We start from the raw sequence: 18,923 nt of genomic DNA, 5'->3' as shown, positions 1-18,923 counted from the left end.
CTGGTCGAGTGTTATGCTTCAACTTCAAGTTGAAGTAATTACAGAAATTACTAACCAATTAGTAGTATTCCAACAAAATAGCAATGATTTTTTAATTATATATCCCGGCTACCCTTGCGGTCTAGTAACTAGCCTGTTTACTCGACTATCCGGTGCGTATGGGTTACTAGGATATACAACTTAGCGAGAATTGCTCAATACTACTACATAGCAGAGAAAAACATAAGCATCATTTGAAATAGTCCATAATATTTTATCATTACTAGCGATGAACCCCACTTCCTCTCAATGAGGAGCAGCAACACCCGCCTCATTAGCCTGCGCGCTAATCAACTTCTTATAAGCATTGACGGTGCCATCAAACTTATGCACCGTACCCTGATCACAAACCCAGAGACTCGTGCACACATTCTGCAGCATGGTAACATCGTGAGAGACCATCACCACACCACCCTCAAAGTTCTGCAGCGCCTCCGAGAGGGCATCCATACCCTCAATATCCAGATGGTTAGACGGTTCGTCCAGAACAAGAATGTGGGGGTTCGTCAACGACAAGCACGCAAAGGCGACACGGGACTTCTGACCTCCGGACAAGAGTTCCATGCGCTGGAGACCCGTCATACCGGTGATACCGAAGGCACCCAGGTGTCGACGGTATTCTTCGTCCGTCTTGCCCGGGTAGGTCTTGGCCATGAAGCTGACGGCGCTGGTGGTCAGGTCCAGGGCGTCGACGTGATGTTGGGCGAAGAATCCGACGCGGAGTCGGGCGTGTTGCGAGAGGAGACCCTTGGTCGGTTGGAGTTGGCCCGTGAGGAGCTTCAGCACGGTGGTCTTACCGGCACCGTTGGGTCCAACGATACCGATACGGGAATCGAGTTGCACGTCGAGGTCCACGTTGCGGAGGAGGGGCCGGTCGGGCGTGTATCCGAAGGAGATGTCGGACATTTGCACGATCGGGGGAGAGAGCTTCTCCACTTCGGGGAACTTGAAGTGCACGACGTAGTCGCTCTCCGGCGCTTCCAGGACGGGCATTCGCTCCAGTTTCTTGATACGCGACTGTGCTTCGGAGGATTTGGCGGCGTTGTAGCGGAACTTGTCGATGAAGGCTTGGAGATGGGCGCGCTCGGCCATCTGCTTCTCGTATTCGCGCTTGGCGTTCTTCTTGCGCTCTTCCTTGGTGGCGTAGAAGGAGTCGAAGTTGGCGCCCTTGTAGTAGTCCAGACGCTCGGAGTGCTGGTGGATGATGTCGGTGGCGACTTCGTTGAGGAATGCTCGATCGTGAGAGACGACCAGGATGGTACTGGGGTATGTTTGGAGGTAGTTGGAAAGGAACGTAATGGACGGCACGTCCAACATGTTGGACGGTTCGTCCAGCAGGAGGAGGTCGGGTTCGCAGAACAGGGCTCGCGCAAGCGCCAATCTCATACGCCAACCTCCGGAGAATGTCTTCGTCGCGAACTGCTGTCTCTCGGGCGAGAAACCGAGACCGGCCAGGATACTGGCGGCGCGGGACTCGGCCTTGTCGGATTCCATCTCTGCGAGCTTGGAGTGGATGTCGTTGAGGGTGATATCGAGACCCTCGCGCTCGTGGTCCAGGCGAGCTGCATCCTTGGAGGTGTCTGCCATGGAGGATCTCTCGGCTTCGATCTCCGCCAGCTGCTTGGTGATCTTCTCCAGGTCAGCCAGGAGACGCTTGCGCCATACGTCGGCGTCGAGGACGGCTTGGAGCGCGGGGGTGTCGTCTCCTGTGATTTCCTGCTCGACGTGAAGAATGGAGATGTGGCTGGGGATGGCCACTTCTCTGCGACTGAGCGCACGCAACAGGGTAGACTTTCCGATACCGTTCTGACCGACGAGACCGTAGCGACGACCATATGCCAGAGTAAGGGAAGCGTCGGTCAAGATACGTTGGCCACCAACAGAGATGTCGATGCTGTCGATCTTGATGTCCTTGCTCTTGGATTGCGAGTCCGAGCCCAGCTGCAGAGGGTTAACCGCCATGAAGAACTCTTCATACGACATGGTTTCATCGGGCTGGTTCAGGAGACGGGAGGACTCGTATTGCACCGTCTTCATTTGCTTCTTCTCCTGCTTGGCACGAATCTTGCGCTCCGCCTTCTCGAGCTTCTTGCGGTCTACCTTGGACTCGACCTTTCTGGCGTTAGCCGACTCCAGGTCGACGTTACCTCCGGCCAGACCCAGAGTCGAAGACATATTGCGTTGGGAGCCGACATGGATGGCCTGGTCGAGCTTCTTAGCGGCAAAGGGCATCTGGCGACGCTCGGCGTCCACTCCATCGGCCGCACTCAGCGAGGAAATAAACTTCTCAACCAAGTTGCGGATGGCCTTTTCATTCTCGGGGGTGAAGTCGCCCGAAGCGGAGACGAGCAGCTCGGTGACCATATCGGCCGCTTCGGCCAGTGGCGACGGAGCGTTGGCATCTTCCACGTAGGCCTTGGAGGCATGGGTCAGATACCCCACGGAGTATTGTGATACCACGCGGTCGAGACCGGGGATCTGTGCTTGAAGTTCCGCCTCCATTGTGGACAGTCGAGCTTGAATCACACTGGAATGAGCGGGGAGGAGGAAGAGATGTACCCGGGAAGGGACACTTTATTGCAGGGGATAGGCGCGCAAAGGGTTGCCAACACCGTGCAGATACGGGGAAGTCCAGAAGATGCAGGGATATAAGCAACACTAGTCCGTGTCCACTGCAATCCGGACGATATTAATCGGTGTTTCTACTGATATCTAAATGGATACCCACACAGACCTCCGTCATGTGTGGTAAAATTAGAGTTTTCCCGACGCCGACGCCCCACGGGGGCACGTGATCGGGGTATATACAACTATACATAGAATGGTTTCTAAAGGATCACTACCAATTCACTCTGGTTTTGATTGTATTGTGTATAATCTTGCAGAGCCTTATCTGAAGAATATATTTTATTACTCCGGCGCCATAAGCCCAGATTGGAAGCTCAGCAGTGGATGGTCAGCAAGACTCTCCCAGAACCCAATCTCGAAATCCAACGATTGCTGGTAAGGAAAGCTGGACCATTCGTTAAGGTTCGGACTGCGGGGTGTCATGGCTGGTATAGAGTGCATAGGTTCAGAAGTGACCGAGTCGAGGAAGCTCTGAATTGTTTGCATGGCCTTCGACATGAGCTCATAGTTGGGTTCTTGCGGACGAATGATCGATCCGGCTTGGATGTCCGCAGCGAGGATGGTCAGGTGCTGGAGGGTTCTGGGTCGGGTTATACGAGGCATGCTTGGAGTGGCTCGCTCGTTGAGTAGAGCAAGGAGGAGGATTCCTGCAGCGGGGAGACAGTGATAGGCGACCTGTTGACGATTACGGTTACCTCTAAGCCACTTGAGACGGGAAGTACAAATGGGCAGAGTTAGACACATACCTTCCACAAGAGGCATGTTCCAGAGTTGGTAAGTTGGTCACGCAGGAGAACCATGTCCACTGTGACGGAGAGGATCTGTTCGGCGATGTCTATGAGGGTGGGATCGGGCTCAGTAGGAGTACTTAGCAGGAGAAGATTCAGCAGAAAGAGCGCGTGTAAGTGATTCAGCTGCACTGAACCGATGAAGTCACGTTCGAAGGTGCTAAGTGTACTATCTCTGAGATTGTTGCGGAACTGAAAGTGTCGAGGCAGTGAAGAGTAATTTTTCTCAGCATGGGCTTTGATGTCACTGATTCTGTTAGTTATCGTCCAGAGTGTGCTTTATCGCAAAATAGACCTACGCAACCCGTTGATAGAAAAGCTCCATGTCACTTGGCCGGTTCCTCTGCAAGTTGAGAATGTCCTCTTTTACCCTAGCACACAATGCGGTCCAGCGAGTCTCAGCCATATAACTCGCTTTAGTCGAAGGGTTCCAGCTGAAAGGATCATCGATCTCATTATCGGGCTTGTTAGGAGATAAGAACCAAACATCATCAGGAAGCGGACTTGATGGTATCTGAAAATAACAGAACTGTCTATTCATGCGGGGTGGTCGACCGACGAAGATGGCAACGTTTTTGTCCGCCGAAAACACGCGGGCAAAGACGGCCTTGCGTAGCTCGGTCAGAAAGCGAGGCGTTTCTGGCTTCTCGTCGAGATTCTCATGGTAACCGAGAGCATATATCGAGGATATAACATCTCCGAGCTTCCGCCACGAATAGTAGCCTGGACGCGATTAGCGATACATAAATGTAGAGCATTCACATGGGAAACGTACTATGATCGCCGTCTACATGAGAATGCACTATGAAATTTTCGTACTGTAAGCAGACCTGAAGATCGTTTAGACAGTCGAGGGATATGGTAATCTCCAGTGCATAGTCAGCTAATCTCGTGCACAACTTGCGGAGGCTATACTTCTTCTCCTCGGTTGTATACAGCGACGGGAAGAACTGAATATCCATGGTGGCTCGGACCACCGCTGACAGAAAGAGTGCGAGCGTTTCCCATCGCATATTCTGGTTGATAAACTGTGCGCAGAATTCGGGAAATGTAGTGTGCCGAGAGTATTTAAGCGGCTGGGAGGAGTTGGTGAGAAGGGATTTGGCATATAGCAGATGCCAGTCTTCGTTTGTCGACGAGGGTGGGAGGGGGATGCTGTCAACACATTGATCCACAAAAGCCCCCATGATCGCAAGATTCGTCCCCCTTGCCTGCCAGAGCTTTACTAGCTCTTTCATAGCAGGCAAGGAAAACCTCGTCAGGAGCATTTTGAGAGCGTCCGCACATCGCTGGACGACAAGATCATCGTCAGGTGAGAAAAGAGATGCAGTCCAAGACGCGGTGCTAGGACTCAGATGGGATGTAGCACTTTGACTATCTGGCGAGGTGATGTGTTTGAAGATGGCAACATGGCTGGACGACCCAAGATATCCTGGGTTGGGATATCGATTTCCTCCTACATGCGGTGGGGACGATGCTGGGGGTGATAGGTCTGGAGAGCTAAAGTGGTGACACCGAACGGAGTGGCGAGGTCTTAGCTGATGTATAACTGAACGGCATCAGGAGTTTCGGGACGTCATACTGATGAGATGATTCAGGATCTGTCACCGCATTGCCGGTCTTTCTTCTTTTGAAGGGTGCACTTCTGTAGATACAAAGACCCGGTCGGTTGCCATCCCTGCATCGGTTGCACACCGGCTGTTGATGGTCGCACGCAAGCTTGGACCTTCTGCAAGGCTCACATGCGGCTAATCTAGTTGCCATTGTACAAGCGCAGATCTGATAGTGCAATTACTGCGTTGGCGCCCTTGAGGGTGGACCAGTGAGTATGGAGAGGCGTGGATAAGCGTCGTCGGAGTCTCGGAGCGGGGTAATCGACTTTGCCGAGTGGAGTTAAAGCATCAATGCCATTGATAGTATACTACTCTTCTTTATTCCTCATGAATAAGAGTCTCGGTGTGGTCTTAAGCGAATATTCTGGCGACTACGTGAGCGAGACCCTGGCAATCTACAATTGATACTAGTATATATATGGCAGTCTTGGTCGGACACTATGAATGCAGAGAACAAGCTTCCGGGCTAAAAAGACAGTCTGATCGAGGGCTCATAGAGGCTTTTGCAATACTAAGATGCGGGAAAATCTCACATCTAACTAGAGCAGTAAGAAGGGAATTGACAGTATCCCCTTGTTATACATGCTTACTGGACAAATCCTCATCATATGGGCATCAAAGACACTAGGGGTTCGCCCAGTAAGTACACTCACGGGCGATGTCGCTGCGTTTTGACGAACGATACATACATGTTCCATGCATAGAGCACCATATTCAAGTGAGCCCGGACTAGAGACAAATCGAAAAGTACTCCGGAGAGGGAAAGAGAAGGCGCGATAAGCGACAGACAACATCGGAGTGATCGGAGTGATCCAGCGCATCACTCCGATCACTCCGGGATCAAGATAAGTGATGTCTTGCTATCTTGCCAATAGTTATAAGAGAGAAGACCGATCCATCACATCATAAAATATATCCTATAAATTTCGTAAAATCAAATACACCTCTATCTCCACAATGACACGCCTACAATCCACCGAAATCCAAGCCCTTCGCGCCACAGCGCCTCCTCTCCCTCTCATAGTTGCCCCAGCCGTCTCCTCCGAACAGTACAAATCGCCCTACAACCGGACAAAACCGCCCGCAAAACGACTCGACAACCACTTCAGCATCCACAGTCGGGACTTTGGCGGCTCAGCGCTGAAAAAGGGGTCCAGCCCAATCGGTCCGCGCAAGATCATCTCCCTGGGAACGGGACGACCAACTGCGGACTACTATCCTTGGGAATCAATAACCCTGAACGAGGAGTCTCCAGAGCCGACAGTGATCAAAGATACAACGAAAGCCAATCTACCACTACTACCCAACGGACAGGAACAAGAGCACTCTGCGCACACCATTTCCAAACACGGTGCAACATACAACCTCTCAATCGCATTAAATTACTGCCTCGCCAACGGATCAGCACACTTACTCCGATTCATCACCGAGCACGTCGAGCTCGTTCACAATCCCCCGTATGCAGACTGGGGAACGTTTCTCTCCTGCGGTGCGACTGCCGCGATGGAGATGGCGTTTCGCATCTTCTGCAATCGCGGGGATACCGTTCTAGCGGAGCAATATACGTACCCGGGGACGATAGAAAGTGCTGCTTTGAATGGGGTTAAAGTGCAAGGAATCGAGATGGATGCAGATGGTTTGCGGCCTGATGTCTTGGATGGGGTACTGTCTTCCTGGGATAGTAGCAATTCCCAATCACCCAAGCCACGCGTGCTGTATACCATCCCGACCGGGCAGAATCCAACAGGAGTTAGCCAGCCGCTGGGAAGACGCAGAGCCATCTACGACGTTGCAGAAAAACACGACCTCATAATCATCGAGGATGACCCGTACTATTTCCTGAGGATGGGTCCTTACCATGACCATCATGATGGTGCCAACGGGACAAATGGTACTAACTCTGCCTCCGAAGACGACAAGGCCACAAGCATCTTTCATTCCCAGTCCATCCCCTCCTACCTCACTCTAGATATATCCGGCCGCGTGGTACGTCTCGATTCCGCAGCCAAGATTCTCGCTCCCGGCCTACGTGCCGGCTGGGTCACTGCACCCACGCATGTCATCGAAAAGTTCACCGCATACCAGGAGGTGAGCACTCTAGCTGTTAGCGGCCCCTCCCAGCTTATGCTGTGGCATTTGCTTGATGAGACCTGGGGTCATGATGGATTCACTGCGTGGCTTGCTCACCTCTCGCGAGAGTATCGATGGCGTAGGGATGTGCTCCTTGATGCTTGCAACGACTATCTGCCTAAGGAGGTTGTGCAGTGGAATACACCAGAGTTCGGCATGTTTTTGTGGATTAAGATTGACTGGACACAGCATCCTCAGGCTAAGGTTTCGTCTGAATCGTCACTGGAGGAGCTTGATGCGCAGGTAGTTGCATTGGAGGAGAAGATTGCAGCCAAGGCTTTGGAAAAGGGAGTGCTTGTGACCAAGGGTTCGCTGTTCTCTTCGAATAAGGAACTGAATAGTCAGCTGCATTTTCGGATGACGTTTGCGGCTGCAGAGGAAGGGGATCTGAAGGAGGGGGTGAGATTGTTTGCGGAGGCTGTCAGGGAGGAGTTTGGATTGTGTGAGTCTAATTAGATCAAGGGATGTTGACTGTCAATGCCTGGCGTTGTTGAAGCAAGCCAGTTGCATGTGTCCACCCAATGTTGGTGCCTACTTCGCATGATCCTAATGATCACATATCTAGCTACCTATCCCGAACAAGCCAGTTACTTAGTAGTGCGAATTCCCCCTAGGACACACCCTACTACTGATTACAAGTAGAGCCGACATTGACCGGGAGTCACCTTTGCCGAGTGACTGCCACTCGTAGACCTGGACTCATCTCATGGTACCGATGACTTGGCTCTACGGAGGACGAAGAGGCCCGGAACAAGGCTCGTTTTCCGGCTACAAAGCGCGTGGTGGTCGTGGCGCTGGCGTACCCTCGCACCCCTTAGAACCGTGCCGGAATGGAGCTGCCATCGATTGCAAGACGCCAGCTCTTGCATGTGATGCATATCATGCCTGTCGAGTACGCGATGGCACTGTAGAGCCTCCGTGACCAGCCAACCTCATGGGAGAGGGACCTCCCATCTCCAACTACATTCGAGCGATTGACGAGGACAAGGTGCTTCAAATCACGATCCCGACTTTGTCTCAGACTATGCAAATCCACGATTGTATGACAGTAGCGCACAAGCTCTTGTCATAACCGGGGCAGAAACCTTTGACCACGAAGCACTGCACAAGAAGGGATTCGATGGCACGAATTGCATACTGAACGACTCGCAGACGGTGGTGTCCAGTTGGGGGTCAAATACCAAAAGCGATCGGTCTATGGAGGGACAGAATGGCGATCGTAAACGGAGGTATGATGGGTTCTGGAAACGAGCAGTGTGTTAAGGAGGTACCGAATCATGTCTCAAGGCGCCCCGGTAGTCCTGCGCTGCTATTGTTTCCCTTGGAAATCCCAGGTCAGGGTAAATGTAACGCCTCAAAGCAGTGAGCGAGGCTGTCATGGCGAGGGATGAGAGTGAGGTGGTGGTTGGGGATCTTGAACAAGTTCATGTATTAGATTCGGAGTACTCGTTATCACCACCAGCAAATAGAGGGGTAGAGCTCACCACGGCAACGAGAGGGGCGCTCTCTCTGGGATCAAGTTATTGACCCCATCGCCCTCATCAGTACCCGTCACACATAATTGCACCGTGCACCCGATCAAAGCATTGTTCCAGAACGACAGTGCATATATTCCTCTGTCTGACGAGGGATAGAGTCGCGAGAGGCATCCGAGGCTCAAGGAAGAGTAAGAACGGGCCCGACCGGGCCAGTCAGGTGACCGCGGAAAAAGGCACCATCTCCGGGCATCATTTTGAGTCACCGGAACTATCTGATAACTAACTAACTAATCTGAGATAACGAATGAATCTATCCAGTCACTCGTTGCATAATTTCCAAGAGATTTCAGGTCTAAAAAATAATCCCCCAGCCGATTGGGACTGGCGAATCCCCTTCCAGCACGAACAGGAAGCAGAGCTAGTTGGGATCACAATGCGCGATTCCCACATCTAATCACTTAAGGGAGCCCTGGGCTTGATCGTGTATAACTTCCACCATGAGCAAGCGTCCTCATCAAGGGTCCCCGCCCCGCCCTGCCTCCCAGTCCCCCGATTTGGTGGATCACACCCCTCAGGGCCTCTCGCCTGGGGATCCAGAACAGCAGCAACATGCATCCGGGCCCAGCAGCAAAAAGCCCCGAAACTTCATAGCCACTGTGGTTGGTGCTTCCCCGCCAGCAATGTGCGCGATAGTAGTAGTAACCACTCCACTCCACCTAGGCATGTGAGAATTGCAGGCTTAAGAAGACGCGATGTGATGAGTCGCGACCCAAGTGCGGCTTGTGTAAGTCGCTAAATCTGGATTGCGTCTACAATGAACGCAAGACCTCCAAGTAAGGCCGATTCACCGTCGCCAGTCCCTTCTCTTCAACCTTGCTAACGCTCAAGGTAGGCGGGATCATTCCCTCAGCTTGATAATGAGCACATTGCATCGACTGGAAACCAAGTTGGAGAACGTTCCCACGACCATTTCCAAGGAAATCCACTCCCTTCGGGGTCAGATGCCCCGTGGTTTGGATGGTGCGGAGACGATGAGCTCGCTTGCGCATCATTCTCGCAGCACGAGCAGCTTGGGTAGGTTGGAACGCTTGAGCTCTCAGACTAACACGCCAGAAGCAATGCGACTGAACGAAGTGGAGCATGACGACCAACCCCTGTATCCCAACCCGACGGAGGCAAACGGGCTAGTCTCGATTTCATTCAGCCAGCATGGAGTGATCTCCTGGTTAGGTGCCCAGGAGATCCTCCCACAACGGTTACTTGAAGCTCACGAGAAACTGGGCAAGAACTATGTGATTGACACGGAAATGAAGCGCCCTCAATTGCCCATGTACATCTGCCCTTTCCCCGCGCAGGCCGGGGACAACTGGTTGAACGCACTTCCGTTGGCTATGGTCAAGGGCCTTTCGGATGCATTCTTCACAACTTTCAACCTGTTTACGCCTATAGTTGACAAGAACTATTATTATGCTTTCACCCTGGGCGCGGCCATTGAGAGCAACTTTGGCTACACCATTGAGACTTGCGTGGTTCTCAATATCATGGCGTTAGGCTGCATCGCTGTCCACGCCTACCAGGAAGGGGATTTTCCATTGCTAGGGACGCGCAGTGGTCGTTTCGAGCCTCCTGACTGGATGGGAGTGGTTTACGAGAATCCCCCGGGTCTGCGCTTCTTCAACACTGCTCGCCAGCGCATTGGATTTCTGATGTGTGACAACAATCTCCAAAGCTGCCAATTCTACCTGCTGTCATTGTAAGTTTTTCCCTCGCAACTGTTTCGGATGGAATTCTGACTATGACTAGCATCTACTACAGTCAGATCCTTCGCCCGATGGATTCGTGGGCCATGATCCATCGAGCCGCCACTTGCTGTCTGTCCATGCTCACCAAGTAAGCCATCCGTGACACATAAAGTGACGCCTTGGGATGAACTGACATTTATCCAGTCACGATGTCCACTTCGACGAGTGGGAAGGCGACATGAAATCTCGAGTATATTGGAACTGTCTAATGAACGAAACCATTCTCGTCCAAGAGTTACACGTCCCGCCCAGCGGTCTCTCCCGACTTGAAGAATACGTCCCGATTCCCAAGTTCATCACCTTCGAAAGTGTGGGCTTCCCAGCTTCCCGCTCACTCCCACTCGAAGAGATAGACGATTCATTCTTCCAATACCATTTCCTCGCGCAGGTCGCCCATCGTATCATCCTCACCCGTATCCGACACTCACTCTACTTCCATTGTGAGTTACTCCCTCGTCTTGATATACCCCAAACTAACCCTTCATCCCAACCAGCCGACTCCGGCACATTCCCTCACCCAGCAGTGAACGCCGAACTGCGTCACCAACTCGAACAATGGCGCATCAACCTCCCCGCCGCCCTCCAATTCTCCGATCACACCACCTCAGCTCCGACCACAAACCCAAGCACCCCTATCCCTCCATCCCCAGCCTCCCAACACCACCTCCCCTTCACCCCTTCCCACCGCCACGCTCTATCTCCCGCGATCGCCGTCTCCGAAGCCATGCTTCGTGGCCGGTACATGATCGCCAACTTCCACATCGGCCGTCCCTACCTCTACAAGGCGCTCCACACGCCCGGCTCCCTCACCGACAAAGATCTCGAACAAATCCGCAGTGGTCTGCTCAACGCCATGAATTGGCCTGTCGTGGGCGGCATCTTCCAGCGCATGAAAAGTTGTATTCCGATAAAGTTCGCTTTTTGTTCTCAGTAAGTCACTCCACCTCCTCTGTTTTACCTATGATGCCACGTGCTTACATGCTTGTATATAGATTCTTCGGCCAAATCCTCCTCTTCTATTGTATCTCTCACTCTCCCGATAGACGACTCCACGAGACGTTGCCTGCGGGCTGGGAACAGTGGAATCAGGAGATGATGCAGTTTCTGGAGGATTGCGCGCAGGCCAGTCCGGCGGTGGCGAAGGATTTGGAGTTGTTGCGGTTACTTTAATTGTTAATTAATGTGTGTATGTATTTATGTATGGTCCTGTATCTATGTATGTATGTATGTGTATGTGTGAATGTGCTCAAGTCAATGATTATGTTAATACGCTGTAATATTTGAAATGATTATCTATGTCTAGCCCATTTCAGATGCCATGTGTGTGGGTGTGGTAACCAGTAGCAAATGATAGCAGCTCGATTGTAATGCTTAGCTGGCTGAGGACTGGCTATTCATGTTATAGTGTAATGATTGCCACGGCTTTATTATAAGTGAGGACTATACGAGTATGAAGAGAAGCAAGTAAATTATTGGTCAAGGAGCTAGCTGAACACGGTAAGACTGTCCCACTGTCTATTTGTCGACGCGTTCTTGTGGTATCATTCAGAGCACGCAAATAATACTCCTACCCAGAATTTCCCGTTTCCTTTCCGAGTTCCATTTTTAATAAGACGCAGAGTTCCGCCGTTCAGAGTGTCATGAATGTCGTAGCAATCGTAAAGATATCGGCCATTCTCCCAGGAGGGGAAAAAGCAGATTAGAGCGAAGAGAAAGAAGACATGAAAAACGACCATGTCATGATTGGCATGGATAAGACAGAAAGCAGGTCCAAGAGTTGTCTGGCCTCGACAACAGCCCGAGACATGAAGAAGTGTACTATTTTTATAGACGAGCGGTTCGTTAGGCTACCGGTATTTGGGATCTGGAGCCCCAGATCTTAACGATGAGAGAGTAAAGCCGTCCAACTCAGTAAGATCTTCCGGGAATTGCGGTGCCTGTATGACACTTTTTGCTTCGGAAACATCACATTCGATAATGAGATTCGTTTCACCAGGAACATTCTTTGCCCCAATATATGTGCGTCGCATAAAGTCCATTAGCGACCTAAGTGCCTTTACTTGTGTTTCCTCGGAAGCCCGCTGTGTGTGCCGGAGTAATTCCGCAAATAGTGCGGGCATGTAATAGAGAATTACAGCTTGTTCGCCTTCCAAACCACTCTGATTGAGCTCTTTGATAAGTTCAGCTTTATGATCATCTGGGAGGCTGAAAAGGGCCTGGTGAAAGCGCTCTGCCAACTTGATATCTGCTACCCTGCCCATTGCGTACAGGCGCAAGAGGGCCCGCTCTTGCTCGTCATCCGTGGATAATTTTGAGAATCCCTTGTCGGATAAGATACGGCCTCGATTCTGCAAGACTTCATTGTAGGCTTCCTGGATAGTAATCTCTTTTGATATGACGCGCTGCAGAATCTTATACGTAAGTAGGAATGATTGGCAGACCGGTTCAATCATTCGGACTGAACCACAAGCATCAACATGCGCCCCTGCACCAGCCACATCGAACATTATCTCAAGATACTTTAACTCGAAGGCGTTTTCCTGACCTTGAAGCTCTTGCAGACATTGCAGGCTTCCCGGAACGTTCTCACCTTGCGCTAGCTGCGGGATATTGAGCTTGGCCCCCAGTCTCACTCCTCGAATTACATCATCTCGTCGAGGAGCCGGTAACGATTCCAACGGGGACCCGATGAGACCTAATTCAAGGGCCTTTTCAAGCACCGTGTCATGGTTCATTGCCTCGACTGATGGGGTCTTGAGTTGGGCTTGCACCTCTTTGGCTAGCTCATGGTCTTTACCCACGTCACCTAGGACCAAAGCTGCAATCAGAGCCATTAGCCAGTCCGGCTCCTTTCGGATCCGCTTCGCTAATTCGCGAAAGTCATCGAAGGTTGGTTTCTTGATTTTGATGGCATCATTTTGATGGCAGGTGAAGGTGCCGTATGCATCGTTGAGAAGCCACCTCACGGCAAGGACATTAGTCAAGGTTCGATTCACCTCGGAGTAATCCTTGTCGAAAAGATAGCGGGAGGGTGTAAGATCATTTTCATTTGATTTCCCCTCGATGCCTTTCCGGGTTAGTAATCCTTGGGGATGCGCATCGTCTCCCTCGATGTTTTGTTCGACATGTTTGAGTCTTTCGATTACCGGCTCAAATTGACGATACACGAGCTCAACAAGTTCTTCGTCGCTAAGCCGCTCGAACTCTCTCCTATCGATCACTTCTTTGAGAGATGTATAGGGTGTCATATCTGCGCCACAAAGTTTGCGAAGCCTGACGATGAGGCGCGCTAAGAACGGTAATGGCGATGAATGTTGTGAGAATCTATGATTGCGAGAAGGCCGCACAGTTTGCTGAGGGGACGTTGGTGTTGGCATTGTTAATGGGAGTGGAACGCGGCCCAGTTAAATAGTAGGCCCTGCCGTCTCCCTCGCGGCAGGATGTTCCTCCACTATTATACGGTTCCGCCCGTGTGTGCACCGCCTCACCACGCTAGGAGGGTTCCTCCTTAACTGGGGACACTTGTTTATGTCGGAGAAGATGCGTGCAGAGTTTGTTCGCTCCTCGGTAGGTAACTGGTAACTGCTTTGTATCTGGTGAAATTCTCTTAGTCTTGAGCTCGGGATCTCTTCAGCCGTAGATCTCTGGATCCAATTCTCGGTGGGTATATGGTCATGGGGCTCTGGCGGCAACTGGCCGCATGATAGGCACCAACCGACTGATTGACTAGTTACTTTAGGTCGGTCTTAGCAGTGGTTCTGGAAAGGAAAACGCTGCCAGGAACAACTGACTCGATGTTCGATCTCCGCCGACCCACATCACAAGCGAGAGGCTGAGGCACGAGGATGAGGCAGGAGAAACAATCCAGGAGAAGAAAGGCAGTCAAGGCGTTCAGGTGATGAGCCGTAGTGCGACCGACCCTTACCCGATTGGGAAGTGAGATAGTCGTGGCTGAAGCTGAGCGCATCTGAGTACGAGTGCAGAGTAAATAGTTATAGATAAATGTAATTCCCCGAATACTTAGTGGTATGTAGCGATTTGCCTACTCCAGCGGCTACGATGGAGCTGTCAGAATTCTTCAAACGCATGGCTCCATACGTGTCATTGCATCTGCGACCAACGAGAAAAGGAGGGCCAGACAAGGATGTGTCGCTTTGGCATTTGTCCACATTTATTCACCTTGCTGCGCCTCGTGTGTTTGGACCCTCTGAGTCTAATCGGCACGTGCCATGATGAATCTAGACTGTGACCTATAGAGAATGGCATAGCCTTTTACAATCTTACAAATTCCTGTAAGCCTTCTGTATCTTGATAAAGCAAGGTTCCAGTGGAAAGCATTATAGCTGACAATTATCAAATAACCCTTAATGTTGTTAAAAAGTTGACATCATATTCGCTCTAAAAGCTCGGTTTTTATATCTGACTATTTATACATCAAGAGTCATATTCAACAACCCCTTACAGCCTCTTCAGGACATCATCCAAAACCTCCTGGGTAGTAGCCTTACCACCCATGTCAGGAGAAAGGAACTTGGCCTCATCGAGGTTGGCATCAACAGCAGTGTAGATCTTGGCAGCAGCAGTCTCCTCGCCCAAGAACTCCAGCATCAGGGCAACACTGCGCAGAGTGGCAATGGGGTTGGCAATACCCTTGCCCTCAATGTCGGGGGCACTGCCGTGGCAGGGCTCACCGATAGCGAAGCCATCACCGACGTTAGCGCTAGGAACCAGTCCCAGACTGCCAACCAGGGCAGCAGCACCGTCCGACAGGATGTCACCGTACAAGTTGGGGGCAACAATAACGTCGTAGTATTCGGGCTGACGGAAGAGCTTGTAAACCATGGAGTCGACAATCTGCTCCTCAACCTGGACGGAGGAGAAGCGGTCGGCGGAGAGGGCCTTACGGGCGGTCTCACGGAAGAGACCGTCGGTCTGAGAGAGAACGTTGGACTTGTGGGTGATGGTCACCATGGGTTCGGTGCGGAGACCAGCGATACCAGCAACGCTGCGGATCTTCTGGCGACGGAGGGCGATTTCACCGGCAATGGTGGAGATGCGGAAGGAAGCGTTCTCGGAGATACGCTTGATAGCCTCGGCAACCTTGCCATTGGGGGTCTCCTTGGTTTGCTCCTCCTTGACGTAGAGATCCTCGGTGTTCTCACGCACAATCACCAGGTCAATGGGCTTGCCGTCGGTACTGCCGGCGGTGGTCTTGACCGGGCGGACGTTGGCGTACAGGTCGAGCTTCTTGCGGAGGGCGACGATGGGAGAGGAGTAGCCGGCGACCTTGGTGCTGGGGGAGCTGTGGAGGAATTGATCAGAAGGGAATTGACTGGCGAAAGAGAACGAGGAGATCAATGTTGTACTCACCTGACAGCTCCGAACAGGGCACCATCGCACTCCTTCTTGAGGGTCTCGACCGTCTTATCGGGAAGAGCGGTACCGGTGCGCTTGAAGGTGTCGAAACCCGCATCGAGATCGACGAAGCTGAACTTGAGGTTCAGGGAGGAGGGGAGAGACTCCAGAACCTTCCGGCCGGCCTAATTCAGAAGCATTGTGTTAGAATTGGTGCTTCGACAGGGAGCTATTCGCTGTGGTGACTCACCGGAATGACCTCTCGGCCGATGCCGTCACCGGGGATGAGACCTGCATGAGGGAAGATGTCAGCAGCTAGACAGGCAGGGGAAGATTGTTAAGAGATAGGGAGGAGCAATTGACCTATGCGAAGCGTCCTAGCAGCAGCAGCCATTGTGAATACCGTGTACAAGGGGATGCAAAGAAAGAGAGTTCCTGCTGGCTGGAGAAAAACATCCGCTTAACGGACGCCGCGATCGGAGGATTCCCGCTAGTTTAGCCCCATTCGCGGGGATGCACGTGATAAGCACTGACCAGATGTGCGCAGGTGGCGGTCTAGCCATCCGTAACAGTAGTATATCGGAGTGTCCTCAGAGAATACAACAATTGTTCATAACCACGCATGATTATCACTCTGGCTGCTCTCGGAATGGTTATACAAGTCTTTGTACTTTTGACTTACATACAAATCCTAACCAATACGGCCCTTTAAATCGTGGCTGCGGTTAGATTCTGTGCCGATTTAAACTGATAGATACTGGCTGCTTCTATACCATGGCCTACTATACTCATATTTATATACTAGCGTTAAGCCATGGCTTTCTGCTACTACTAGTACTTATCAAGGACACTGTAACGATTGCGGCAATGGACCAAAATTATGACCTCTCACCCTCAGATATCTGTGTCCTTTACTCAATATACCACTCCTAGAGAGATAGTCGTTTCGCCCCTTATGATACCGAAATAGATCACACATGTACTCAAGTCACATAGAATAGACTATCTACAAACGACTTCCCTTCCTCTCTCGCTTCGTATCACCCGGCAACTTCATATACTCCATCCATTTCCCCGACAACGCCAACCCACCCCTCTCCGACTTCTGGCTATTATACTCGCTCCAGAACTTCTTCTCCTCCAAATACCTCTTCGCCTGCTCTACCAACCACACCGAAACCAACCTTGCCGTTTCACCCACCTCTTCAAGGGGAGCCGTATGAGACGCACCCTTGACAACCTCAGCCCTTACTATCCCCGCCCGAACACCCCCATTACCCCCAAGTCCTGTACCAACACGCAGCAGTTTATCATCTCTCCGCGCACCAGGAGTATTTAGATGACTTTTCTCCCCCCACACAAACAGAACCGATGGCCGAATATACGGCAGGAACTCGAAAGCAAGACATGTCCAGGGACAAGTCGCCACGTAGCTGGGGTCATTGCTGGTGCCTTCTTTACCTGATGTAGCTAGGTCCGGACTAAGGAAACGCTCAGCATTTTCACTATTACTACCATCCTTCTGATCAGTAGAACCTGCATATGGGGTAATATTGAAGCGCATAAATGTCCACGCTTCTTGAGCTTTGGTAGTTGTTAGCGTCACTGAATTTGGTGTCACTTTCGGGGCTGAAGATTCTCCTTCAAAAGAAGGGGGATCTATCGGGTAAAGAGCCGTTGGGACAGGCCGCAGGCCATATTCGATGTATTTTGTGACAGCACGGGGATCCCACTTTCGCCAGAAGGGGTTGCTTCGGATATGCTTTTCAGCTTCGGACTGGGAGGGCCAGAGGTCGGGGCGGGTGCTGGCCCAGAGGGCGGGGCTGCGGCCACCTGGCTTGATGGGACTTTCGACTTGAATCATGGGTTCGAGGAAGATGAGGCTGTGAAAGAGGCGTGGGTGTATGAGGGATAAGTGAACACTGGATGGTGGTTAGATGGCTCTTCAGTGTACTGTGAAAGAAAGGGTGTCTAGGATGTTGGTTGGGATGCGCACAATGGCGAGCAGCTGAAACTGTGTGCTACTCCTACAATTGGAGGCTTGATTTGGTCTTGTAAGTGAGTGACCATTGATAAGAGATCTCGGGAATGGTCGAACCAGTTCGCTATTAGAGATTGATCAGCCCTGTTAAAGAGGGTTTGAGATGAGTGCCAATAACTCACGGTCGTTACCCAGCTTATCTTCGTTCAAGACTCCACTGGCGCCCTGATTTGCGCAGTCTGCGAACCAGATAGCCTTGATTTTTACCTTGCTCGTTGCAACAAGGTCGTCCCATAGTGGTTCGTAGCATTCCTGCAGTAGGATTAGCATAACTTTGGCTCAGCATAGATGCTCAATGCAATCTACTGATAGTGCGCTTCCTGACCTTGGGAATCCCATTTGCATGTCCGGCAATAATTGTAACATCATCCGGCCCGGGGTGAATATTATTGAGTGGAATGTACTGCTTAATTGCCAATTGTAGTGTTTGGCCATCTTTGACACCATGGTGATATTCTCGGAGAGAGGGACACGGGATGGTGTGCTCGACTACTCGGAAGTGAGAGGTGCTCATGGTTGCACCCAAGCTCCAACTATGTGACGAAGCAAAAAAATGGAAACGGGGATAGACTAAAGTATGAGCGAAGTGGTTGCATTTTATATGGTAGGAACCGTTTCTTGGCTTGTCAACGCATAGCCGTCTAGTGCTTATGCTAAGCCGGACAACCGGCCAATACTAAGCAGTACATTGCTTACTCCCGATGTAGTCTGGGTTCGTATTCATTAGTGTATAGCTATTGGACCAGCTAGCTGGCTCTGATTAGTTGCTAGACTAGTTAGTGCAATTTGTTTGCCTCCCAAAAGTGCTAGTTGATCTCAGCCTTGCTGGTTACTTTGTTCATCTCCGCCTACTGTTCATATTTTGTTATAGCTATTACCTTCCCATCCACAAAATGTGAATGAGCTAACCTCACGATATAGAAATAGGTATGGGTTACAAAAGTAGATTCCCAGTGTACAGGTGTAGTATGAGATCGGTCTGAATATAGGATACACTCTCAAATGGCATGGGAGAAGCCTCACACTGGACAGCAGACCCAAAAAGCCAC

The 18,923-nt window shown here is 51.2% G+C and overlaps 7 protein-coding genes across 7 annotated transcripts; 2 read left to right on the top strand and 5 right to left on the bottom strand.

Annotated features, from left to right (window-relative positions):
* Nucleotides 1-103: 103 nt before the first annotated feature.
* Nucleotides 104-2,756, bottom strand: ASPBRDRAFT_46311 (putative AAA family ATPase GCN20). The gene has a single exon (XM_067625612.1). It carries the CDS (start codon nucleotides 2,539-2,541, stop codon nucleotides 286-288), a length of 2,256 nt encoding a protein of 751 aa, XP_067476278.1. The 5' UTR covers nucleotides 2,542-2,756; the 3' UTR covers nucleotides 104-285.
* A 133-nt stretch (nucleotides 2,757-2,889) lies between these two features.
* Nucleotides 2,890-5,264, bottom strand: ASPBRDRAFT_46310 (Zn(II)2Cys6 transcription factor). The gene is made up of 5 exons (XM_067625611.1): nucleotides 5,038-5,264; nucleotides 4,231-4,955; nucleotides 3,755-4,178; nucleotides 3,414-3,702; nucleotides 2,890-3,342 (listed from the first exon to the last, which is right to left on the bottom strand). Exons 1-5 carry the CDS (start codon nucleotides 5,217-5,219, stop codon nucleotides 2,950-2,952), a joined length of 2,013 nt encoding a protein of 670 aa, XP_067476277.1. The 5' UTR covers nucleotides 5,220-5,264; the 3' UTR covers nucleotides 2,890-2,949.
* A 761-nt stretch (nucleotides 5,265-6,025) lies between these two features.
* Nucleotides 6,026-7,654, top strand: ASPBRDRAFT_132276 (aminotransferase-like domain-containing protein; the record flags this gene model as incomplete). The annotated part of the gene is made up of 2 exons (XM_067618423.1): nucleotides 6,026-6,331; nucleotides 6,392-7,654. 2 exons carry the CDS (start codon nucleotides 6,026-6,028, stop codon nucleotides 7,652-7,654), a joined length of 1,569 nt encoding a protein of 522 aa, XP_067476276.1.
* A 1,519-nt stretch (nucleotides 7,655-9,173) lies between these two features.
* On the top strand, nucleotides 9,174-11,648 carry ASPBRDRAFT_131883 (putative C6 finger domain protein; the record flags this gene model as incomplete). Its single annotated transcript, XM_067618378.1, has 7 exons — nucleotides 9,174-9,335; nucleotides 9,397-9,509; nucleotides 9,569-10,429; nucleotides 10,480-10,566; nucleotides 10,623-10,918; nucleotides 10,973-11,408; nucleotides 11,471-11,648. The coding sequence occupies 7 exons, from the start codon at nucleotides 9,174-9,176 to the stop codon at nucleotides 11,646-11,648; spliced, it is 2,133 nt and encodes a 710-aa protein (XP_067476275.1).
* Nucleotides 11,649-12,325: 677 nt separating this feature from the next.
* ASPBRDRAFT_32761 (uncharacterized protein) lies at nucleotides 12,326-13,855 on the bottom strand (the record flags this gene model as incomplete). The annotated part of the gene is made up of 1 exon (XM_067623054.1): nucleotides 12,326-13,855. One exon carries the CDS (start codon nucleotides 13,853-13,855, stop codon nucleotides 12,326-12,328), a length of 1,530 nt encoding a protein of 509 aa, XP_067476274.1.
* Nucleotides 13,856-14,936: 1,081 nt separating this feature from the next.
* lysB (homoisocitrate dehydrogenase lysB) lies at nucleotides 14,937-16,227 on the bottom strand (the record flags this gene model as incomplete). Its single annotated transcript, XM_067623053.1, has 4 exons — nucleotides 14,937-15,780; nucleotides 15,849-16,018; nucleotides 16,084-16,124; nucleotides 16,197-16,227. The coding sequence occupies 4 exons, from the start codon at nucleotides 16,225-16,227 to the stop codon at nucleotides 14,937-14,939; spliced, it is 1,086 nt and encodes a 361-aa protein (XP_067476273.1).
* A 467-nt stretch (nucleotides 16,228-16,694) lies between these two features.
* ASPBRDRAFT_46306 (uncharacterized protein) lies at nucleotides 16,695-18,429 on the bottom strand. Its single transcript, XM_067625610.1, has 4 exons — nucleotides 18,200-18,429; nucleotides 17,997-18,126; nucleotides 17,830-17,938; nucleotides 16,695-17,755 (listed from the first exon to the last, which is right to left on the bottom strand). The coding sequence occupies exons 1-4, from the start codon at nucleotides 18,386-18,388 to the stop codon at nucleotides 16,840-16,842; spliced, it is 1,344 nt and encodes a 447-aa protein (XP_067476272.1). The 5' UTR covers nucleotides 18,389-18,429; the 3' UTR covers nucleotides 16,695-16,839.
* Nucleotides 18,430-18,923: the final 494 nt, after the last annotated feature.

Source organism: Aspergillus brasiliensis, assembly GCF_001889945.1.
Source record: "Aspergillus brasiliensis CBS 101740 unplaced genomic scaffold ASPBRscaffold_11, whole genome shotgun sequence".
Lineage (NCBI taxonomy): Eukaryota > Fungi > Ascomycota > Eurotiomycetes > Eurotiales > Aspergillaceae > Aspergillus > Aspergillus brasiliensis.
Note: the sequence above shows the minus strand (reverse complement) of the source record. Positions and strands in the feature narration are given on the sequence as shown.